The 23,756-nt window shown below is 42.5% G+C and overlaps 3 protein-coding genes and 1 non-coding gene across 5 annotated transcripts; 1 reads left to right on the top strand and 3 right to left on the bottom strand.

Moving 5' to 3' along the window:
* Positions 1-116: 116 nt before the first annotated feature.
* dpp3 (dipeptidyl-peptidase 3) lies at positions 117-8,733 on the bottom strand. 2 transcript variants are annotated; one of them, XM_046409813.1, is made up of 19 exons: positions 8,587-8,733; positions 7,065-7,223; positions 6,771-6,915; positions 6,578-6,667; positions 6,143-6,280; positions 5,931-6,005; positions 5,662-5,752; positions 5,331-5,461; positions 4,916-5,046; positions 4,691-4,749; positions 4,295-4,489; positions 4,082-4,194; positions 3,883-3,975; positions 3,505-3,567; positions 3,296-3,420; positions 2,998-3,118; positions 1,971-2,150; positions 1,163-1,325; positions 117-1,073 (listed from the first exon to the last, which is right to left on the bottom strand). In XM_046409813.1, exons 2-19 carry the CDS (start codon positions 7,187-7,189, stop codon positions 931-933), a joined length of 2,181 nt encoding a protein of 726 aa, XP_046265769.1. In that variant the 5' UTR covers positions 7,190-7,223; positions 8,587-8,733; the 3' UTR covers positions 117-930. The 2 variants fall into 2 exon arrangements, with proteins under 2 accessions (XP_046265769.1, XP_046265768.1); XM_046409812.1 differs by having other exon boundaries at positions 7,065-7,209; positions 8,587-8,672.
* Positions 8,734-8,902: 169 nt separating this feature from the next.
* trnas-gcu lies at positions 8,903-8,984 on the top strand. The gene has a single exon. It is a non-coding gene; the product is annotated as a tRNA-Ser (tRNA).
* A 350-nt stretch (positions 8,985-9,334) lies between these two features.
* LOC124071234 (endosialin-like) lies at positions 9,335-13,989 on the bottom strand. The gene is made up of 2 exons (XM_046411736.1): positions 12,888-13,989; positions 9,335-11,319 (listed from the first exon to the last, which is right to left on the bottom strand). Exons 1-2 carry the CDS (start codon positions 13,321-13,323, stop codon positions 9,575-9,577), a joined length of 2,181 nt encoding a protein of 726 aa, XP_046267692.1. The 5' UTR covers positions 13,324-13,989; the 3' UTR covers positions 9,335-9,574.
* A 6,638-nt stretch (positions 13,990-20,627) lies between these two features.
* Positions 20,628-23,425, bottom strand: LOC124071076 (CAAX prenyl protease 2-like). The gene is made up of 8 exons (XM_046411508.1): positions 23,289-23,425; positions 23,101-23,203; positions 22,518-22,601; positions 21,749-21,827; positions 21,468-21,635; positions 21,239-21,310; positions 20,946-21,008; positions 20,628-20,857 (listed from the first exon to the last, which is right to left on the bottom strand). Exons 1-8 carry the CDS (start codon positions 23,423-23,425, stop codon positions 20,628-20,630), a joined length of 936 nt encoding a protein of 311 aa, XP_046267464.1.
* Positions 23,426-23,756: the final 331 nt, after the last annotated feature.

Below are 23,756 nucleotides of genomic sequence, written 5' to 3'. Positions count from 1 at the left end.
TGTCTGCAGGTTCAGTCATATTAAAATATACTAAAAGCCAATGCTTGTAGGTGAATTTCCAAAAGTGAAACGAGTGAATGTCATATGGTTTGGTAGAAAAAAAACCCCCACCAAGATCTTCTCAAACTAATTTTATTTGTGCAGACGACATTTCATTTCATATGGTGTTCTTATTTTAGGGTCCTCCAGACACCACACACTACAACATTTTGTACAATCAAGTAAATCCACGACTTCTTTATATCATAGCTCAGTAAGAATTTTGTCTGACAGTCAACATTCAGCTTTCATCGCAGCTAGTTAACAGTCTTAACCTGTCAAAATCATCGACAACACCAAGGCGCATCAATAGAGTTGGGCGCACAATTAAAACCAATGACCAAAACCAGTTGATGAACATCATGTTAAGCACAGACAAATCATGTCGTAATTATAATTTCATGAATATCTGGAGCCAATTTTTGACTGTCACAATTAAAAAGTGAGGCATACCTACAGTCACTTGCATACACTTTTATACATAGAAATCATTTTTATTAATAGGCAGCATCGGTTTAATGGACAAATCTGAATGTCTTATTAGAAAAACGGATTCCATAAATGCATCTAGAAGAGTGACTGTGTGGTATTAATTATCAGCTCATTAATTCTGATTTGATTCTGTTATCAAAGATAAACCTGAAATTGGACCGTGGCTGTAAAAACTTTGAATTGTGTCTTTGGCAGATCCGTTCTATCTTTATGGCTTTAAGTATGAAACTTTAATTCTACTCAGAAGTGTTTTGTAAAAAGATTTGTATCTGTACTTCTTTTATGCGTATACATTAAGACATCCACATCCATTAAAATTCAGTTTGCTTTCACATGTTAAAGAAAAAAATTTGATTTCAGCTGGCATTTTTAAAGCCCTCGGATCACAGCGTCCTTCCATCAACACCAGCAGGGGGCGTCTCTTTTGTTCATTTCCAAGAGGTCAGCCTCCAGCTGCTCTGCGTCGTCTGGGAACCGCTCAGCGAAGGAGCGAATCAAACCTGCTGCGCTGCCTTCGTATTCCACCAGCTCTACGGTGTCCCCTGGAAAGCACACACAGAGGCAGGCACAAAGTGAATACTTTACGATCGCATTTCTGAACATAAGGGAACCGTCAGATGCAGGTACTTACCACTGACTCTGCTGTTGGCCTGGACAAATATCTTACGAACTTCCTTCCTCAGCAAGACGGTCTCCCTCAGACGCAGGAAGTTGTGGGTACCGGTGTCGTTGACAGTGGAATAGCCCTCATAGAGAGCCCTGCCACCAACCACATCTGCTGTCGACTTAAAGACCTACAAAACAGTGAAATCAGGTTGGAAATGTGTTGGCTGTGGAGGTGGGTGAAATCAACAGGATCAGAGAGATGATTAATTATAATATTCGTATCACTCAACATCAACGGCCATTTTTACATTTACACTTTTTGGAAACTGCGCTAATTCGATCATTTTTTTAAGACATAGGCTAACAAGCTAGGAGTTCACAGTCAGCAAGGGGTTATTATTTTTTCATGTCATCTTAGTATAAAGTTAGTTTGAAGCAGTTATCTTCCAACAAAGGCATAAAAGAAGATTATTTACTCATGATAAACAGGTTTAAAGCAGGTTTCCGAATGTTAAAAAAAATCTACTTTGCAAATGTTTTATGAGGAAAAATGGATTCATCGCATTTATTCTGATTATTTATTTTAGGCCTCAATGATACGCACTGAGTTTTAGTGAGAAACCTTAGTCTGTTCACAAGTAAACTACACACAGCACCTTCAAGTAATTGAAAGTTTAAAAACAAAAAAAAGGAATGATGAGTTGTGTGTTGGCGCAATTTCACTGAAAAGTACCTACGATGTATTACTTTCATTTCACTAGATTCCTATATTTTCTTTTTCAGGATTTGTTGTATGCTGTCTGGACAATTGTCTGCCAGAAGTGTGGACATACCTGCAGTTTACGCAGGAACCTGCTGATGGCGTTCTTGCCCACGGTGTGGATCTTGCTTCGGTCCAAAGTGATTCGAGCATCAGGTTTGCCATCCTGTCCCGTCATTTCCTCCAGACACACCAGGCCCTCCCCGGCCTCCAGCAGAACACGCAGGATCACAAAACGAGCCTGCATGTGAGCCTGAGACACACACCATACATATGACATACACTGTATACATCTTCTGACATTCACGTAAACACAGAGAGACTTAGTTTAAACTGTATTATAAAACGTCACAAATACATAAAGCTGAGCCAGTCAGGTTGTAAGAACCACATGCTTAGTGATCTGTATGATGACTTGTCTTATAAACACTGTTGATCTAACACTACGTATGTCTAAAGTTCCATATAAATGAAAGCTATGACTCATTACGTTTTGCAATCCAGTCCAAGTAAAGAGTGGGAGACGGAGCCCCAGGGTGGGATCGTTATGGTCGCACATGCACCCAAATATCTGTCAAGCACGACTAAACATTTTCATTGGTCGCAGCAGTGAGCTGGAAATTTGGCAGATCTGATTGTATCTAATATGCATTCTTTTTTTATTATTATTTAAACAACACCAACTGGGTGTGCAGAGATGTGCCTATGAACAAATTTTACCCTATAAAGACATTTAATGTAAATTATTTCGTCAGTGCAGAGCGTGTGTGTGTCACATGTGTGAGACCGTGCCGTGTACCGCTCCACCATTCTTTGCACGCAACAAGATAGTTGTCTTGATTATGAATTTGGCTGCTGATGTGGGTGGCTATTTTTTGCTCTCAATAAAAATGTTGTTGTGCCAGGTCCACCTGCTCCCACATCTGAAAGCATCTGATGTTATTTATCTGTACCTGCATTCTGTTTGCAATCACTTATGTAACACGTTAAAGTATTCTATTAAAATGCATTGTTGGTGGCACCTAAATGAAAAAGGTTAAGTCTCTTCAGTGCCAGCCCTGGAGACAGAGACAGCATGTTAGGGCGAGCAGACTGATTACCTGTCTCCAGCTCGCGCTCTCAGGCGTGTAGAACTCCAGGCCCAGCAGTCCAGCTCTGACCATGCTGAGCCAGTTCATGTACACCACATTATCCGCATCCTCGCCCTCATGCCCAAAAATGCTGGAAAACACAAATCTCCTCACATTTAGCAGAATGAAGAAACATAATTAAAATAATTCTCATGTAAAAATAATCTAAACAACATGATGACACGCTTGTCATAGGACATTTAGTTACATGATTATACATAACACACAACAGAAAGTGAGTGCAGGTTACACGCAAAACACAACGCACCTGAGCACTTGCTTGTTGAGACACAGGTGGAGTCCGACACACTCAGCACGACATTCTTCATAAGAGGAAGCAATCGTGGAGAATTTACTGTCCCATGTCTCGCTGCCCTCATACCAACTGGACACCTAAAAGACACACTCACACCTTCAGTGTCTTTCTGCCAAAGAGACCGATTTGTTAAAAACAGGCGTGCAAACAAACAAGCTCACCAGTTCTCCAGTCTCTGGGTTGGTCACTTTACTCTGGTCAAAGTTAAATTTGCCCTTGTCATCCTGCAAGAAGAGTTTGAACAAAACAAACCCAAATCAGGTTTTACTTCCTCATTGATAATTCTTCAATCAAATTAAAACCTTGAAGGACATCTTGTTTAAATCTGTTTCTGTTAAAGGATTATCTTATTTTTCACATTTTGACAGAAGTAAAAAGAAACAGATTATATCAGCAAATATTTTAAAATCTTAATATCACTGTGATTGCTCACAAGTAATTGTTTGTGCATAGGGTATTCAACATTCATGTGGCCATAAATGATCAAGGTTAGCTCTCTCTGGTGCTGATACGAGCTTATGTGAGCATGTTTGACTGACCTGGACAAAGAGTTTTCCACTTCCATGTCCCAGCAGCTCATGAAGTCCAACCTGCACCTCGAATGAAGGTCCTTTCCATTTGACAAACAAATCCTACAGCAAAAATCAACACAAGAGTGCAGGAGAATGTGTAATTATGGAAGGGTCTGACAAAGACGAGAGCGGGTGTGAAAGAGACTCAGGAAGCTGCATGAGTTACCTTGTCCTCCTCCCCCAGGAAGGTGAGTTTTTCTTTTTGTGCAGCATAGGCTACAGCCACCACGTTGCCCAGAGACACGTTTTTAAAGCCCTCCGACTGCCTGATGTCATCGTCTGCACACAAAAAACAGAACGTTTTAAACTTAAATCAACTAAAATGGGTCATTTGCCATAACACGCGGTTTAAAAGACGTCCATTTCTCAGCATACGTACAGTTGGGGATGTTGATGCCGGCTGGTATTCCACTCCCAGCGAAGGTGAGAACATCCAGCGAGGTAAAGTCAGGTTTAAGGAAAATGTCCTTCTCAAACTCACAGGGCCAAGGCAGCTCAGGGAGCAAGACTTCTGCTGAGGTCACCAGTTTGGCAAAGCGCTCACTCATCGCCTTGTTCACAACCGCAACAAAACCTGGGGCACACATCACAAGCCAGAAGTGAGGAAATGAATTTGTAGAATGTTTTTAGAAGTAGCTCAGCCAAAACCTTAAGTTTTCCCTTAATAGTCTTCAGCTTTGTGCAACACCAGTAAAACCTAGAGAGGAACATGGGATCACAGTCTGCATCCTTTCAACACGTCGATATCACTGTTCTTAATCACTGAGGTAGTTACCTTCAAATTCTCCTCTGGAGCCAAATGGATCTCTGTAGCTCTCTATGAAACCTATATAACTGAGAGGGGGAGGAGGAGGAGGAGGAGGAGGTGGAAGTTACGAGGAGTAAAGAGCAGGGAGAGAGAAAGGTTTCAGAGATTATTACATGAGAGTGGTATTCAGATATGCTTCAAATCAAGAAGGTTGTGTGTTGGTTTGATTTTACTGTGGTTCAGGGGGCTCACCTCTCAACAATTGGTCCCTTGTCTTTGATCCAGTAGCGTGAGCCCTCTTTATGGGCTTCAACTGAGCCAAGAGTGAAGCTGCGCCTGTACTCCTCAAGCATCTTCCTCTGGTTCTCATTGGCAGCATAGAGCTGTTTAAAGTGTTTGGAAACAGCAATAACTTCTGATTATTGTTAAGCTGGCTATACATTCATTTTAAAATGCTAATTTTTTGTCATTTTGGTCCATTTCTGTCTTTTACTTTCAGGAGATATTTTATCAACTCCAACAACTTAGTAAGCACAAATTCTTTACAGCAATGATCCATATTACTCTATTAACTTCACCTTTTGTTGATTTTGGTTCTCTTGCAGTTCCAAAGAACTAAAATATTGCAGAGTGAACATCGATTGTATTGTGCATCCCTCGCTCTCACCTGAGCTTGTTCGAGGTAATAGCAGACCTTCTCCATGAGAGGAGCATAGTCTCCCCTCTTCACAATAAACTCTTTGTCTTCAAAGTTGAAGCTGCCGCAACAGGACTCGCACTCCCCGTCCACAGTACAGTCTGTGGAGCAGTAGTGTACATCTTATTGTTTTAATCACTTACAGTGTGGCACCCATAACGACATTAGTTACATAAACAAACATCTCTGCATCCATTTGTTGATAATCAGAACGTTTTGAGTTCATACTCTTGTCTCTAGCATAACACGTTGGTATGGTGTAAATGTAATTCTGGTTCTTGTGTGAAACTGCAGTTCTGACCTTTCTGCACAACTGAAGCCAAGCGCACCTCGTAGCAGGGTTTACCCCCGTTGTCCTTCTTAAACAGACGGGTGTTGTAAGCAGACAATTTCTAGAAACAAACCACCAGAACACATCTAATAACAAATCATATGGTGGTGCGAGAAAACACACAAACACACGGGCGCAAGATTGAGTGTAATGAGGAAGAGAATGAGGCATCAGAATGGAGTACCGAAGAACGAACAATTGAAATAAAAATACTGACTTAAGGTGTGAATTCAGCTTACTTTTGAGTCAAGGAACTTCTGTGCCACCTCAGCATCCTCCAGACAGCAGTTACCTGAGAAGTAGGTGGTAATGCCCTGAGGGAAAGAAAAGCAAAAATACTTCATGAGCCAAGCATTTTCCCTTAGAGGTTATCAGTAGTGGAAGTCTGGGGTTCATTGGCATCTTGAAGGGAAGCTGGCAGAACTCTATATTAAGAGGTAAAACGTCCCACCTTGTCACCCAGCCCCAGCTGTTTTTGCCTGTCTTCCAGGGAGTACATGGGACACGAGCAGCTGTCCCACAAAGCCTCCATCTCAGTGGGCTGCTCCTGGAATGCCTGGCAGGCCCTCACCAGAGCATTCAGCTTTTCCTGGGTGGACATACCACAGATGAAGACAGCTTAAAATATGTCGCAGCAGCAGAAAAGAAGCATTACAGATCATATCTGACTCTTCAAACACTGGCTTGTCAGTGTCCTAGATACACTAGTACAATAAAATATTTTACATTTACTATTTGTGCTTATGTTGATGCTGTAATAAAGCAGTGTTTTTCAGGTCATTTTTAATAGCATTGTTGTTCAGACTACATTAGACTGCACAGGTGGTCATAGTGTTAATGAAGCAGCTGTGCTAGATTTTATACCTCACACCAGAGGTCTTCTTACCTTAGGTAAATTTGGGATGAACTTTGTGTCTCCAAAGGACTTGTAGTTTCCCATGTTTGCATACAGACCGGCTGCATACACCAAGAAGGCCTAGGTAGCACGAGAAATAAAAAACAAAATCATTTTGCGCACATGTTTAAAAGGGCATGTCAAAGCAGAATCAGAAACAGGCTTAGACACAAAGACTTTGTACCTGGTACTCCTCAGCGCTGAGTCCGGCTGCTGTGGCGACCTGTTCCAGCTGTGCGGGCGTCTGCTTCCTGAAGATCCTCTGCAGCAAGACAAAGATGTCTGCAGACTCTGGGGAAGTCTGCAGCAGCACTACCAGACCACCGTACCTAAGACAGCACATGTTCTCTTTGGTCAGCAGGGTTCAATAAACTCACATTTTTATTAATGTCTTAAAATAGGTATCTTTTAAAAGTAGTGATTCAATTGCTACTCAATTGCTATTCAAGTTGCTACACCTTTGAGATTAGTATCATACCAAGCAGCACGTGACATGTAGTGGGCATACAACTTCTCCTGAGGTGAAAGCAAACGGAAGGCCTCGCTGCAGTCGAGCTGTGAGACACCAATGTCATTTGGGAGGTAGTACTGGGAGTCCACCATCTTTTGTCTGAGGTGTAACACTGAGGATATAGAACTGAATTAAGAGATGGGGAGGGAAGGCGGGATAAGAGAAAATGATGAGAAAGAGGGAAACAGATGAGGTAAGGAGGTGGAAGTAATGACAAATATACAGGATGGGACAGAAAGGTGGAATACCAAGAAATGAGAGAGGAGAGACAGTTGAAAGAACAAAGAAAATAATAAGATGAATACAGTGAGGGATAAATTGAAGCACAACTGTGAGTTAAAACTGACAGTATTGGTGTTTGTTTTGTTTGTTTAAACTTCGGGCTTGAGAAAATATTTGCACACCTGTTAAAGCGTTATACAGGCTGAACTGCTTATGTACTGCCCAAGCACACAATGTTGATTATTTGTTTCATTAACATCCTAAAAACAATGACTGGTTCATGCAGATAATTTTTTGCATGAAGCACATAAGCTATTGTATACTTCTTAAAAGTCATACTATGTGATACTGAATTAGCTGGCAATGAATAAGGCTGCCACTAATGCTTATTTCCCTGTATCTATAAATATTTTGATAATTTTTACAATTACTAAATCTTGTAAGTTTTGAATTGCCATCATGCGTGAGGTATTTAAATTGCTTGTTCTGTCAGACTAACAAGCCAAACCTAAAAGATATTCAGTTTACATTGATGTAAAACAGAGAGAAAGCACCAAAACCTGCCTCCTAAATAACTGATTGAGCTACGACAATTAAGTTTCTGTAGCTCGACTAATCATCTTGTAATGTGTTAATGCTGATTCTTTACTGGATTACTTATATTTGAGGATTTCTAAGACACTTGAGGGTTCTCAAAAAGCAAAAGGAGGGGAGTGTGGCAATTTCAATTGTGTGTAATATTATGGAAGGTTTCTGATATTTTCACAGTTTAATAAGGTAGTTACAGCTATACAACAGAATTAAAAAGATTTAGGACGAATAGCAGTAGTAGTTCCTGAACTTCTATCTGATTTATCTTAACTGGCCATCACGGTACAGACTAGAGAGGAACCACTCATTCCACTGAAACCAGTTTTTTGTTTCACTTTCCAATAAATCATTGGAAATAATGTAAATGAAGCCCCATCGTTCAAGAGCAACACCTTTTTATGCCCACTTAAAAGAAAATAACTTTATTACAGCAAGGCTTGTAAATAATGGAAAAGCGTTTAGTCTACAAACAGCTAAGTGAATGCTAACTTTAGCTCCTAGCGCGCATGCTAAGACGGCTGCTGACCGCTTGGTGCATTGAAACACATTGCCACAACTTTTGTAAGCAAAACATCAGGTCACAAGAACGAAGCATGTCCATTTCTATGCGCGATTAGCCTCTATGTAGTACACGTCGAGTGATACGAGGGTGGACACCAACTCAGCAGGTTCTTACCTTCTTTTCTGCTACAGCCTCCGGGAACGTCAAATTGCAGTCTCACGCTGTAAGTTACACTTCCTGTGTTCATTCAACGTTAGACCGCCCCTCAACCAATCACAGTTTGCAAGCTCTGGTTGAGAGAAACACTAACCAATCACGAAGTAGCTGTGCCGGACTTTTTGATACACTTCGCGGCGTAATTTTCTGACCAACAATGAAAGGTCCGTCACAAATAAGCGCAGTAAACTATAACAATATAGAAAAAAATACAACCGTACATTCACGCGATGGAATTAATAATTACCGATACTCTGATGTGTTACCTGTATAGGACGAGGTGGCCGAGTGGTTAAGGCGATGGACTGCTAATCCATTGTGCTCTGCACGCGTGGGTTCGAATCCCATCCTCGTCGGACTACTTTTCTACAACCGAAGACATCTCATTATCAGAACCTGGAACATGTTCACTCGTAATGATTGTTCACAGAGTATCCTCACATTTGAGCTCTTGATAAGGTGACAGTCTGAAGAATTATGGTACGGCATAGTTTATTTTCCCACCCTGAAGTCCTTCCTCCTCCTCTTCCAGGTCCCGGCACCACCCCCTCCCCCAGCATCGCTGGCAGTGAAAATCCAGCTTTGGTAAATCACCAGATAAAGTTTTTACCATACATTCTTTCCACACATACTTTTGTTCATTCCACTGGTTAAACATTATTTTCTCTTATAACCTCGACAGGCTTACAAACCACACAGTATTTCATCAGTTTATTGAGTTTTATTGAATTCTAAAAACACAATAAGAAAGTGACTTATTTACAAAGGGTGTGCAACAGAAAGTATTAAGTTTCCCTTGATGAATGTGAGAGCCAGTCAGCTGTACTAGATCCAAATGGTAGTTTCAGTGACTAGTCCTGCACCACAAGAGAAATGTTAACAGAAACCTGGGTGTTCAGCACATCTGTGTGCATGTGCAGACACCTGTATTTGTTTAGTGTAGGGTTCATGCTTGAGTTTTTCCGTTCCTCCTCTCAGGAGGCATCGTAGGAAGTATCCAGCGATAGCAGTCTGAGAAGCTCAGGCTCTTGTCCACAGCACAACTGGTGCAGTAGACGATCCCCAGAGCCAGCATCACTACAAGGAACACACACAAAGGGACCAGCAGGGCCACCAGCAGCCAACTCTTGTCATGCTTTCGTTTGCCTGCAGCAGATCCAGCCTCAACCTCATCTGTGCCACTGGCATCTTCTGTGCCATCCATCTTGGATCTGCCCCCATCCTTAGTCCCAGTGGCTGACCCTTCAGCGTGCGCCCCATCACTAGCCTCTCTACCTCCTTCCTTGGTTTCAGCCTCTTTATCAATTTCATTGCCTGTGCTGTCTTTTTGTGTAGGGGATGGAGCTGTCTGATATCGCTTTGGTGATTGGACATCCCATTGGTTAAGGTGATTATCTGACCCATGAGCCATGTCAGGGGGGAGGACCCCAGGTGCTTCTGTCAGCCAGTCATCATCAAAGTTAGTTTCAGCTTCAAAGTTTGGGTCTGGGGTGAATGAGGTGGACCAGGGAGTATCATGGTTACGGTCCAAGTCAGGTATGTGAGCTGAGTCACTGTGATCAGGTGTCAGAGTGGAATATTCTTCATCATCAGGTGAAGGCTGGCAGGAAAGTCCATCTGACTGCAGGTCATAACCAATATCACAGTAACACTGGTACCCTCCCATGTAGTTGAGACACTGTTGCTGGCAGGGCGACTCCCCAACACACTCGTCTACATCTACACACTCTCCACTGCTGCTGAACTCGTACCCAGGGTTACACAGACAAGTGAACGACCCCACTGTGTTCTCACAAGTGCCTTCGCAGCTACCCTCATCGAGGCACTCGTCGATGTCCACACACTCGCCCTCGTCATCTGGCTGGTACCCAGGGTGGCAGGTGCAGTGGAAGGTGCCCGGGATATTGACGCAGATTTGGGGGCACGGATGTTGTTTACATTCGTCTACATCAGAGCATCTGCGGCCATCTGGACCCATTTGGTAGCCTGGGGGACATATGCAACGGAGGCCCCGAGATGTCTCTACACAGTCGTACTCACATCCCATTTCCACACAGGCCTCTTTGACGTGGGGCTGATCAGTGGGGCCAGCAGAGTCAGAGGATAATTTAGGAGAGTCGGTTTGGCTAAGGGGGTCAGGTTTGCAACTGTACCCATCCTCATCTATTATAAAACCCTCAGAGCAGTAACAATAGTAGTCTGTGTCTGTGTTCTGACAGTAATGCTCACATCCATGGTCGCCACTACACCAGTCTTGGTTCTGTGGAGCTGCACTGGATGAGCAGAGTGGGGGATCCTTGGACCAGCCCACTGTCTCATCATCTCTCTCCATGCACAGTACTGTCTGCTCAGTATTGGCATTTGGATCTGAACTATCTGCTGGACAGGACAGTGCAGCCACAGACCCATAGGGCACATGAGTTAGCAGGGTGCTGACGAGGTGAAATGGGGTGGTGTAAACAGCTGGACCTTTACCCTCGTCTTCCAGAGGTGGACACATTCCTTTGTAGTTGTACTGGCAAACATATCCATCCAGTGGCAGTGCGCAGGAGCCGTCGAGCCACCGGAAATTGTCACTGCTCTCGCGTCCACTCTCAGACGTGTGGACGGTCATGGCCACACAGCGAGGGGCCGCACAAGTCCCAGGGCTGTCTTCACGGAGCCAGTTGGTGAACTGGCCATCCTGGTCTCCTGTTGGAAAATAAAGTAAAGGACCGGGTCAGAAAAGTAAAATTTCCTTCTTTTGGTTTGTTTTCCTTTCCTTTTAACCAGTATCGGTTCTAGCAGATCAGTATGGCACATTTAATTCACATTTTTATGTGAATTTATTGTCATTCAAATGGCAAAAGTAATGATAACGAAAGTTCTTGTTTGTAGAAAAATGAGACAATCCTTGCAGTATTGTTGTGACCCAATTCATTGTCAGTGGGGTTTTATTTTTCTCAGTTGGCTCTATGAGAGGTCGTGGCTGGGACAGCCTGCACCATTGTCTGCCAGGGGTTTTTTTATATTACCACTAGGAGTCGTCAAAGTCAGATTTTGTTGGAATAGTATTCAGATGGTTGGGTTGTAGCTTTACAAATGACCTGCCCTTTAACTAACAGCAGGCTCGATGCTGCACATTCCTCCACTGGGAATCTTAGACAGCTGTAACAGCTGAAAGCTCTGCATCATTATTGTCTGTATGAACATACTTTAGTTGGCCACCAGTCAGCACAGTTGTTGCCACATCCGCAACTGATTATGCAGAGCAACCAGAACATGATTGCTTGAAAGACACACTGTTGTTTAATTTTTAATTATTATTATTTATATATATTATATATTATATTTATTTTTTATTCACACTTAATTGTAGTGGAGAGTAAGAAGAAATTTCAAAATAAAAACGTATATATTATAAATACAATAAAATTATCCACATTGCGGGGTAACACTAAAATTATTGAGAAAACATGTTCTTTTCTAATTTGGGCAAATCACTCCATTAAATCATGCCAGATGAAAAAAAGAAAAGTTGGCCACATAACTCCAATTTAAAGTCTTTTCTAAGTGAAAACCAGGGCAGACACTGAGTGATAAAAACCCCATCTGGTTTTTAGTGGATGACGTTTGTCTAATGACTAAATCAGGTTGAGGAGTAGCAGCGAGGTCAAAAGGGGATTGAACTCCCCCTGTCGCGCCAACTGCGTCTGTCTGAAACAAAAGAAGTTAATGTAATAACCAAATCCAGTCATTGCAGCGCTCTGGAGGCTATCCAAAGTCTGACAGAAAGGTTAGGGTTGAGGGCCAGAACAGTGGTTTAATACCATAATCTAAAAGTGATTCATAAACTCGTGATAGAACTGATATGTGTGCGTGCAACTAGCAATAAAAGTAGGCCTAATGGTTGTCACAACATATTCAGTTTGGTTTAATAAACGTTTAGCAAGGTCAGTTGTTGGATCACAGTTCCACATATGTTTAACTGAAATATACTGTATATACCTAAATCTAGTATTGGTTAATTTAATTTTGTGTATGCATGGCTGCAAACAGTGTCAGAACCAATTTATTACACTGACCCACAGGCCTCTTGGTGTATAAATTTTCCCATAAATGACAGTCAAAAACTTGATCTGTAACAAGTTGAGTCAGATAAACAGTGTTTATCTTTTCTTATTTTGGGGCGATTAGTCTGAGGTCACAGAATCATAAAAGGATGGAGGCCAATTTTAGGAACAAGGAATGGCCGAGTATCAAAAAAAATGAGACTTTGCCTGTGACCCAGACGAATCCTCTGAGCGGTCGGGTGGTTGAACACTGGCGTGGTGGTCTGTGCAGCCCGATCCAGAGCCGAAGCCTCGACCTGGTGCCCTGCGCCTCAACGGCCGACAGCAGCTCATGGACCACGCCCGCTGTCTCGTGGGTATGCATCGTTGCCAAGGTCCCACCTCGCTCCCGGCAGCTCCGCCCAGCCTCCCTGAAGGTTCTCTTCTGGAGGAAGACAGTGTAGCATCCATCCTGGTGACAGAGTGCATCTTTCTCCGCCAGTTGAGCCCTGCCTGCTGGCTGCTCGCCCTCCGATTCCCTCAGCCTCTGGCCTTGGCTTCCAGGAGCCAGACAGACCATCAGCAGCCACAGAACACACAGGAGACTCATGTTGCTGCAGCGGCTACTGCTCCTGATGGTCTTTTGCATCCTCCACCAAGACATGAGGTTAAAAATAGGCCAACATTCAAATAAGTACCCCAACCTAACAGCCAAAATAAATAGTCTGAGGAAGGAAAATAACTTGCTTCACTCGCTTCAGTTAATTTAACAAACTGTCACTTACCAAACAAGCTCAATCCTGTTAGTGTGTTTAAATAAATTATATGGTCTAATTGACCTGTTACTCAAAGTAATCTGAGGCAGATAAATCCAAAACTGACATTGGATTAACTTAATTTGTCCTAGATTGCCTAAGCCTTTAGACAGATTGCCCTACAGTGCAGAATTGATCCATTCATCAGCAGTCTGTTAGCTCTGCTGCCATAGTAAAACAGATTTCACCAGATCTTATATAAAGCTATATATATAGAAAACTAATATAAAGCATTGCAGTCCAATGAAATCTCCTAGAAAGTCCAGCTGAGTCCAGTACAGTCCAAAATAAAGTCCAGTGAAGAACCAGTAGGGTCCAGGGTTCAAAATTGTTGACAGGAGCAATCTTCACTTCAGTCCAAGTCCAAAAAGAATTAGACAGAGTCCATATATAAATCAGGAAAGTGTTTGTCAGCTCTGTGTGATGCAGAAATTGTCTCCACCTTCTCCTTCAGTGACAGAAACTTTCTCCTCTATCTGATCCTGCTGGGGCTTTCTTGCTTCTGCAAAGCTGGCTTTCTGACTGAACCTCAGAAAGAGAGAGAGATGGGGGGAGGGTGGTGGTGGTGGAGGAGGAGGGTTTTTTTGGGGGGGGGGGGTCTACGTAGAGGAAAAAGAATTGTGTGTTTTTGGAAGAGGGGGCTGGTAAAGTGTGTGAGTGTATAAGAGAAGGCTGGAGGGGTTGACGGGTTGGGGTAGGAAGGGGTGATAGAACTGAAAACCCTCAGAGAGTTATGAAAACCATACGGCACCGCTGTCCCCCCCCCCCCTCCATCTTGCCTATGGCTTCAGACACACATGCATGTGCTCTCATACACATACACACACAGCCTTCAAATAGTGCATGCTGCATAGCATCCACAGGAGTGGAAAGTGTTTGTCAGCTCTGCGAAATGCTGAGATTGTCTCCCCCTTCTTCTTCTTCTTCTTCTTCTTCTCCTCTTCTTTTTCTTTCCTTTGTCTGTCGCTCCTGTTTCTCTCTCTCAGCCTGTCATCGTTTTTACGTCTCTTTGTTTTATTTCTTTCAATCTCAGTCCTTCTTAATCTCCATCTTTCCCACCAGTCTTTGTTCTATTTTCTGAATTTTTGAGCCAGCACCCCCACTTCTCTCTTTTTTTCGTCTTTCCACCAAGTCCATACCGGCCAGAAGCCTTTTACAGCTCAATGGAAACATTTTAGTAAGGAACAGGGATACCTGTTCAAATGTGTGTGTGTGTGTCTGTGTGTATGTTCATTCTTATGCTATTATAGAGTAACTATAATAGTGAGTGTGCTCTTAAATGTTGTTCAGTGTATATGTGTGTGTGTGTTCATGGCTACCACTTGAGGGCATATGGAGAAGAGGAAACAGGAAATGCCAGATGTGCATCAGCCTGACCTTTCAGTAGCTGGCGAGTGTAGACTGAGGGGTACTTCCACTGCCGTCACATGATCTGCCCACCATGAATGGCACGTCTGGTGCAAAGGCTGTCAAAGAATATTTTTCTTTTCCTTGTTGTCTCTGCCTTAAACAAAGCCAAAAAAAATTAAATGAAGCTAATAGCTGTGATTCTGATGGTTCAAGCCATGATGGGAATTTAAGGGTTTTGAAGTTGCTTGGGACAAACAGCTGGGCAAGAAACTATACATTTAGGTCTACCACACTCCAACAAGTTGAAATGTTGAACAGTCTAATCAACATAAGTGGATGAATGCTTGGCCAAACAATAATCCTTCGCATAAAAGCTCATCACGTTTTCTTTCTGTGGAAAGAGTGACCTGCCACAACACAATTTAGACAACTTGATGTCATTATCAAATGCTTTTGGTGCACAGCGACTTTCCCATGCAAAGTCAAAAACTGACAGGGGAATGTCACACGTTTCAGCTTCTGAACACAGGATGATGAAATGGAAAAGTCATGCTGTACATGTAGCTGAATCAGCCGCATTAGCAGTATCAGTGTGTGATGGAGCCTGCGTCCTCTCTGTGTACAGCAGATGAGTCAACTGGCTGTAAGGAGTGTTGGTTTTGGCAGACATAAACACAGTCTAACTATTCAGCAGTCTTTTCCAGTTATGTAACAACCATCAGAACCAGGGGGAGAATGAACATAAAACCTCAGGATCCTGGAGAACCCTAAGAGCCTTTTGGTCTCGTTCCCCACCCCCTTCTTCTCCTCCTCCTCCTCCTTATCCCTCATCCTCCTCCTGTCTTCCTCTGAGTTTCTTTTTCTTGGACTTCCCCCATCCTTTTCTCTCCTCCCTTTCCTAATTATTCTTTCACCCCTTTGTCCCTCCTCTCCTTTTTTGCATCCTCTTGCTGTCCTCCCTTTCCTTATCTTCTCCATGCAACTTTTCTCTTTTATCCTCATTATTTGAGCTCCAAAGTCAGCAATCTCTCCCCGGGAACCCCAGCTTTTACCCCGGTCCTCCCACTCTTGTTCTGTTTATTCTATCATTCAGGCTGGTTAACCCCTCCTCCAGCACACACAGCCACGTTCCCAGAGACACATACCAGAAATGTAAATGATAGAACAGGCAAAACTTCTCCTTCCCATAGTCCTGCACTCCCAATTCCCCCATTTCACATTAATATACTTACTGTACCTCCAAAGTGCTCTATTTCCCAAACAACAGACCTCTAATGGAACATACAGATCTCTTGATTTTATATTCCCCACCTCTTAAGTTACAGCTACCTATTTTCTACCTTCTTGACTCCCGGCCATTTGCCACATATCATTACTGGCTCTCAGTTTCTAGCTTCCAAGCAGCTGAACTATATCTTCCAACTCAAAGGGTCTCCATTTCACTTAAACAGCTAATTCTATTTTTTTTTTGTTTTCAAATGAATCGTTCTGGTTTGATGTTCTTCAGTGGCGCCACTAAAAGACTCAAGGCACTTTTCCTTCACCAAAATAACATATGACATGAATTTAAATAAGACTAAGGAGAAGGATGAGTCTGCACATTAAGTGTTTACGAAAGGCAACACTCAAAGACAGGGTGAAAAGCCATCATAGAGATGCAATAATCACATTTTCAGATGGTCTCTCTCTGGAAGGCAGTCAGTGTTGCCCATGTTTGGACACACAAAATATGCTCATACAAGGCTAACATGCTGATGTATAGCAAGTAAAATATTTACCATGTTCACCAACTTAGGTTAGTGTGTTAGCATGCTAGTATTTATTGATCAAATTAAGATTTTGACGTGATGATTGGTGCTAACTTGAAACATTCAAGGGTTCATGAAAATTATTATGATTCATCCTTAAGGAAGATGACTATCTGTATGGAACTTCATGTCAGGTTAAAACGTGGACCTGATGACGCCACTCCATAAAAGTGAGAAGATCACAAAATTTGGAACCAAAACAAATCATGGTGGAGTTCCAGAAAAAGTCCAGAGAACAACACAATCAGTAGGATTCATCCTCTGTGGACCATGAAGATTGCAGGTCTAAAATATGTGCATATCTATCAGGCTATCTGCCTCAAGGATATTTCAGTGGATAAGGAAAGCTTTGATTTGCCAGTGCAGCTAAAAGGACAATCAGGAGATCACCAAAGCTGTCAGGATTCTTCCTCTGAGCTAAAATTCATGGCAATCTATCCCAAGACTGAGACATTTCCCTTAAAAATGAAAAAGTCAAACACAGGTTACTGTCAAAGTCAGTAGAAACTCATCCCCAATCCCAAAATTAAAAGTACAAAAATATCTCTATAAATAGGACTGTGGCTGGTCCAGAGGTCAGCAAGCTTCCACAATGATGTCAAGGAAACTGTCATTATTTACTTGTTGTCTTAGGTCATTCGGGTCTATTGAAGTTTATCAAGTACAGAAGGACACGTCAGTTGTTCATTTTCCCCAACCACCGGTGTCTTATGTCACATACACAGGAACACACACGCGCACACACACAGACACACACACTGAAGCAATTAGCTGCGGCCTTGTGGTTAAATAATGGAGTGTAGGCATTCTTGGTGATTTCTGTGGAGTGGAGGAAAAAGACGATACTTTTATCCACTTCTTCTACAAGGTCCATATGCTTCATCTTTCACAGCAGGCACGAATGCCTTGCTTCCACACCCAGACTGTCAACAAATCTTCACCACAAATATCTGAGTAGACGAGGTCTCTGTCGAATTGTTGAATCCAGAAGGAATAATTCCCTGCCAGTTGAAGTCTACAATTACTTGAACCATCAACTCAAAGAGTTTGGACACTTTTAGAGGTAGTTGTAAGCTACACACATCTATGTCTATTCAGCATCTGCACACCAGGTGACCTTTGTTAACCTTTGTGTAACCTTGGAATAGTTTACTGAGCATGCTTTTCAACCATGTCCTCATTCTTTCATGCCTAGTTTCACTCATGTTCACACCTGGAAGCTGCTCAGTACAAACAAAGCCTCCTACCGTTATCAGTGGAACAACTTCAGATTTTCAGATTGTGACCTGGCAACTAACTGGGCACAGGGACCATTTGGAAAATCTCATTTAATTTGTGTCTGCATTTGCTTACTTGTTTTAAAAAAAATGTAAATCATTTCAGATGTATTCTTACTTTGCATTCTCTGAACTGACAAAAACTGGAAGAATGAATACCACTGTGTGAACAGCTGCTGCTGAATTTCCAGTTAGAAGTCATGGCAAGTCTAAAACAAACATGGCTGCTGATGGAAACTGCAGTGACTGAGCTTGTTCTGTCCAAAAACATTTTTTAGCTTTTGGGGAAAGAAAAAAAATCAGCGTGACTAGCAAAGGCTTGACACACAAATGTCTGGACTGCAATTTGAGTTTGCTGCTCATAAAGAATCACACATGTATAAACAAACCTCAGACAAACAGCCAGAAGATCTCGCTAAAACTTTTAAGATTTAAAGAACTGCTGAGAGGCAGAAAGGGAGATGGAGAGAGCAACTGGGAGAGGATAACTCCCGACAGATTATTCCTTTACCAGATGATGGGCTCAGCTTTTCCATAGACATGGCGCATGCACACACACACACGTCTTACACTTCTTTGTAGTGTCTTTCATGATACAGTAATATTTCTCCAGAGATGGAGCAATTTGTGTGTGTCGGGGTGTAATGGTAAATGCATTAGCAGTGGTATGAAAAGAGGACAAATCTGCAAGAAAGGGATGTGACACAAAGGCTCAATGGAGAAACAGAGACAGACAGGCATCTGATGTGTAGGACCTTTGAGATAACCAACCACACGTCTGATTTCTCTCTGCACCATTTCCTCCTGCTCTCTCAGGTCTCCTCCGATTGAAACCTCACACTTTGTAGCCCATATCCCTCATGTGACCTGACCTCAATTTTTGCTGCATGCATCTCAAAAACCAGACATTCTGAAAAAAAAAAAAAAAAAAACACCAAACAACTACCTGACTCAGCATCAGTGGCAGTTAATCATTGCCTAAACACAGTGCCAAAATCCTCTGCAGGGAAGTCGAAAAACAGCCAGTCTGTCTTTGCTCTCTATAGTTTGCTGTCTTTTAAGGTGGTCATCAAATTCAAAGGTTGTTGGATTTGAACTCAGTTTAATTCACAAAGAGAAAACACTGTGGAGGTAAATACAGTTACTTCTTGCAAAAACTGCTGTCAAGCTTGATCCTGAGCAGCAATGTCTCTCAAATCCCCACACTCTCAGCTGCCAGCAGTTGAAGACTTTGTTATACTGGAAAGTTCCCAAGTATGACTGAACTGAGATGTCTGAAAGCGAAGCGGAGCGGCAGCACAGTGAGAAATCCACTGTCTTCTACTGAATAAATAAAGATTTGAAAAAAAAGACCTTCCTTAATCTCTTTAGACATAACCTTTTCCAGTATTTCATAGCTGAACAGAACATGAACTCCAACATGTGACCATAAGTTGGTTGGTATTAAAAAAATGGGGAACTGGTCACCACTCAGGTATACACTGCAGTCCATAACTGTAGATACAATAAGTTCAAGAAACAAGAATGTGTGAAATAGGCTTATTCATTTTCTTGCTGAAGAGAAGACTGATTTCACTTTCATGTCTATGTGGAAGGATTTCCCAAAATGTCCTACTGTAGAAAATACAAAACAATGCAAATAAATAAAAAATATATTTCCTCAAGACCAGAGTTTAAAAAACCAGGAAAATGTAAAAGTGCTGAGACCAGACATGAAAGCATTTAAAGTATGTGAGTGCATCAAAATTCAGGAGGGTGAATTTAAGTGATTATTGTGCAAAACTTTGGTCTAGAGCTGAAGCTAAAAGTGAATATTTGTTTTCTCTGGGTTGGGCTCTGAACTTACATTCTTATAATTAGCCCATCAGCATGTCTCATAAATCTTAACTGTCTGACACAACCTTTCACCTTTCACTTTTAAGCCTTCACTTTTTCCACTGACTGTGAGTCTCGTCTCCTCTCCTCTCTCAGCCCTGATACTCCACATTCTGGATTTCCTTGAGGACAGACTAACGTTTCCACCAATCCTCCCCTTGCATCTTTCCCTTTCTGTTCTCCTTTATTTTCTTCTTCTCCTCTCTTATCTTCTCTTCTCTTTCTGTCTGTTGGCATTGCTGCTGTTGGTTTTGGCTCTAGATGTTTTTTCTCACAAGTCTGTCTCTTATCGCATTATTTGTCCTAATCATGTGAATTTACATGTCACTCTCTCTCTCTTTCTCTGTCTGTGCTGTGCTTTGGTTCCTTTCGTGTGTCTGTTGGCCTTTGTGTCTGTGTTTCTGTCTGTGTTTCTGTCGGTCTGCCTCCGTCTGTCTGCATGTGTGTCTTTCTCTACCGCTGTCTCCTCTGCTGCCTTCCATTTTCACTCATTCACTTTCACAGTTCATCTGTTTTTCTCTGACATGCACATACACACACACACACACACACACACACACATACACACACACCTCTCTCAGCTACGGAAAGTTGTACTTGGGTTGTGTTACAATACACTAGAAAATATTTTCGACCATGCAGGAAATGTCTGACCTGCTGAATCGTTCTCTTTTCATGTGCATGCACCCACCCACCTACACACACACACACACACACACACACACACACACACACACACACACACACACACACTCTTTGTATTAAAATACTTTTTTATTTGAAAACCCAACACAGTGAAATCCAGTAAAAAATGTCATTTTAAGAGCGGGAGTGTATTTCATTTCATTTAATCTGGCATACAGACTGTGGCGGGGGAGCCAGACTGCAGACAGGAATGGCACCATAGAAAAAGGGGTCTGTCAGTGGGAAGAGCAGCACAAGAAACAGCAGCAACCCCATCAAATAACAGAAGAGCAGAGCTGATCGTTGAGGGTGTTGCAGGGCAGAGCTGATGTCAGGCAGACCCTGACTGTTGCAGAACGAATGGCACAAAACTGGACCCATGACATGACCTACAAAAGGAGGAAATTAGAAATTTGAAAGGAGTGTGTACTGTATGCATTAGCAAGTCAATGTGCTCCTGTTCGCTTCAACTCTCACCAGTTCTCATGAATATAAAGGCAGTAAAGGCACCGAACACAGTTGTGTACAAGAACTGCATTCCTGCAACAGAACCGCACAAAGGAAAAAGAATTTCCATGAAAACTGATGATCCCTCAAAAATCAGTATGGTTTCAGATATAGTTCAATCATGCAGTGCTTAAAGGTTGTTGTGTGTCACCCAGTAGCCACATATCATTCCCAAAGTGCTGATTATTTTACTTTGCTTGAACACATCAGTTTGTGTTATCACAATGTGGCTTATTTGAGGAGGATTTTGTAAGCCAGCTGACCTGATACCAAGAGGATGACCCTCATACTGTGTTTGTGGAGGTGCCGTTGTTCTATGATGTGGTGGAAATGAGCTGGAATGACATCGTAAAGTAGTTATGAATTGTGATGGAAAATGAACAAAAAAAGGTTTTAATCATTCCAAGACAACAAAATGCAGTAAGTGAATTGTATGCACAGGCCAAAGACTAAATTTGAATTGTTAGCAGCATGAAAATCTGGTTGCCATACCAACACCGAAGAAGAGCGGAGCCATGAAGATGGCAGCTGTGGGTCCTGTGCAGGGCACCAGCATGGGCAGCATGGCCCCCCTGAACACCAGCTCCTCTGTTGCTGGTGCCACCACCTGGTTCCTGAGCCACACTGCATCTCCCACACACAACCTCCATGACTGAACATCTGGGGCAATAAAGTCAAGACTTAATGATTAACGTCATATGCATGTAAGCACATATGTAAAATAACCCTGATTCTTCTGACGTGACGTTTAGTAGACACAAAGTTTAACTCACCTAGTGCACACTGCAGCTCCCCAGTGAAGCCTTTAGGGTTATCCAGCGCAGAATGAACCAGGGGGCCAAGATAGAATACCTGATGTTCAGAATAAAAACAGGTGTTCATAACATCCAGTGGAGGTATATCTGAAAAAAAATGTTCAAGACGAGAAAGTGGAGACAGCAGGGCACATTTTATTAATGTTATGACTTAAAAACGCTCTTGGGATATCACTGCAAAATGCAGACATTTAATAGAGGTTGTAAAGCCAAGCTGTATCATTCAGGGAATGCAAGCTGAGTCTCTGAAATGTCAAAACTGCCTTAGAGCAGCATAAATAAAATGTTCTAAGATGGAAACAGGATCCACATTGTTGTGCTTGACGCTAAAAACAGGTTTCTTGGGAATACTGTATTTAATTTAGACTACGTCCTGAATAAGATGTAAATGTTCTCAGTGCAAACAGTGATCCCTGCTATGAAATCAAATGTAGAATAATACCTTTCACATCTGTTTCAAGAACCTGGTGTGTAGGAGTGGGACGATCAAAAGTTGCAAGAAAACTAAAATATCTGCTGAAGGTCGAATAACTGTAATTTTGCAAGTTGGATAATGTGAGGGAGTCTGCTTACAACTTATGAAATAAAATGTGAAAAAAGCAGGTGCTCAACTTATACAGTATATAATATAATTCTTGTAATTTTAACAAAGAAGTATTCTCTCCACAAGCTTAGCTACACATCTTTATCCTCTATGTTAAATCCCTGTTGAGACTCTGTGACGTACCGCGGTTAGCAGTAGTGGCAGTGTGGCTGCAGGAACCAGACCTTCCAAACGAACTCCCATCAACTCCCACACAGACACATCGACCTGAAATGATACGTAGCTTTATATATAGTTTTACCTTAAAGTGGTAATAAAGTTAAGCCAATATGACAGCAGGCTTAACCTCACAAAACATCTTATGTATGACTAAGATGCCCCCAGGAGTGGGGACTCTGTTCTTCAGCTGGTCCAGGTTTAGGTCCCTCCATCCACCCCCTTCAGCTTGACTGCCGTTAACCTTTGACCTCCCTGTGGAATGACTGCTCACATTTACAAACAGGTGCTTTCTCTGCCTGGAGGACGATGATAGTTTTACATCAACCAAATTGTAGGGTGAGGGCATACAGAGTCAGCATGAGTATCTGAGCCATGCTGAGGTGCACCGACTGCCTCCAGCTTTTCTAGAGCCATACAAGCAGTTTTAGAGACGTGTTGACTCTCATCCTCGGTGTTTTGTTAGGATGTAGTTTTACTGTAGTAAACTTTGGCCAACCGGAGAAAAGGCACAGGCAGGGCATGGCATGTTTTGTCCATGTGTACTCACCCTGACATCAGCCCAGTTCATCCATGCCTTCACCACTGCAGGTGACAGCGCAGATACCAACAGCACACTGGCACAGCGACGCTTTATCACGCTGGGATGGTCCCTGCACCCACAAACACACACACACACCAACAGTTTAGCAGGTCAGTAGAACAGCACCCTCACACGTCTGCTGGTGGGTTATATACCTTGGTAAGCTGATTCTCCACACGTACAAACTGCCAACGTACAAACAAGCAAGCAGAAGGCAACTCAGCACGCACACCCAGCATCTCGTATGGGTGTCCTCTCCCTGCGTTACAGGGCCATGATCTGGTTCCGGCATGGCAGCACTGGGGGTTTGCTGTCAGAGCTTCAGGAGGTTCACCAGGGGAACTACAGCCAGCACAGGTTTGTCATTCTCTGTCTGTTATTTCAGATTAGTAGATCCCCATGAAGTGCAGATCTGAGCTGCAGAGGGAAGCTGATTAGCTCTAATACTCCAGTGAGAGGACACATGCGCACGTGTGCATGTAAGCACAGTAAGCACACAAACACACAACACACACACACACACACAGAATGACAGTCATTCTTTTAACAGATATAAGCTATGCATTAGGTATTCTACAAACTGTTTGAACCCATATGGATAAGCAGGTTTAGTTAGACTTCTT

The sequence above is a fragment of the Scatophagus argus genome, chromosome 14, assembly GCF_020382885.2.
Source record: "Scatophagus argus isolate fScaArg1 chromosome 14, fScaArg1.pri, whole genome shotgun sequence".
NCBI classification, from domain to species: domain Eukaryota; kingdom Metazoa; phylum Chordata; class Actinopteri; family Scatophagidae; genus Scatophagus; species Scatophagus argus.
The sequence above is the reverse complement of the archived record's forward strand: the minus strand, read 5'-3'. Positions and strand labels throughout refer to the sequence as shown.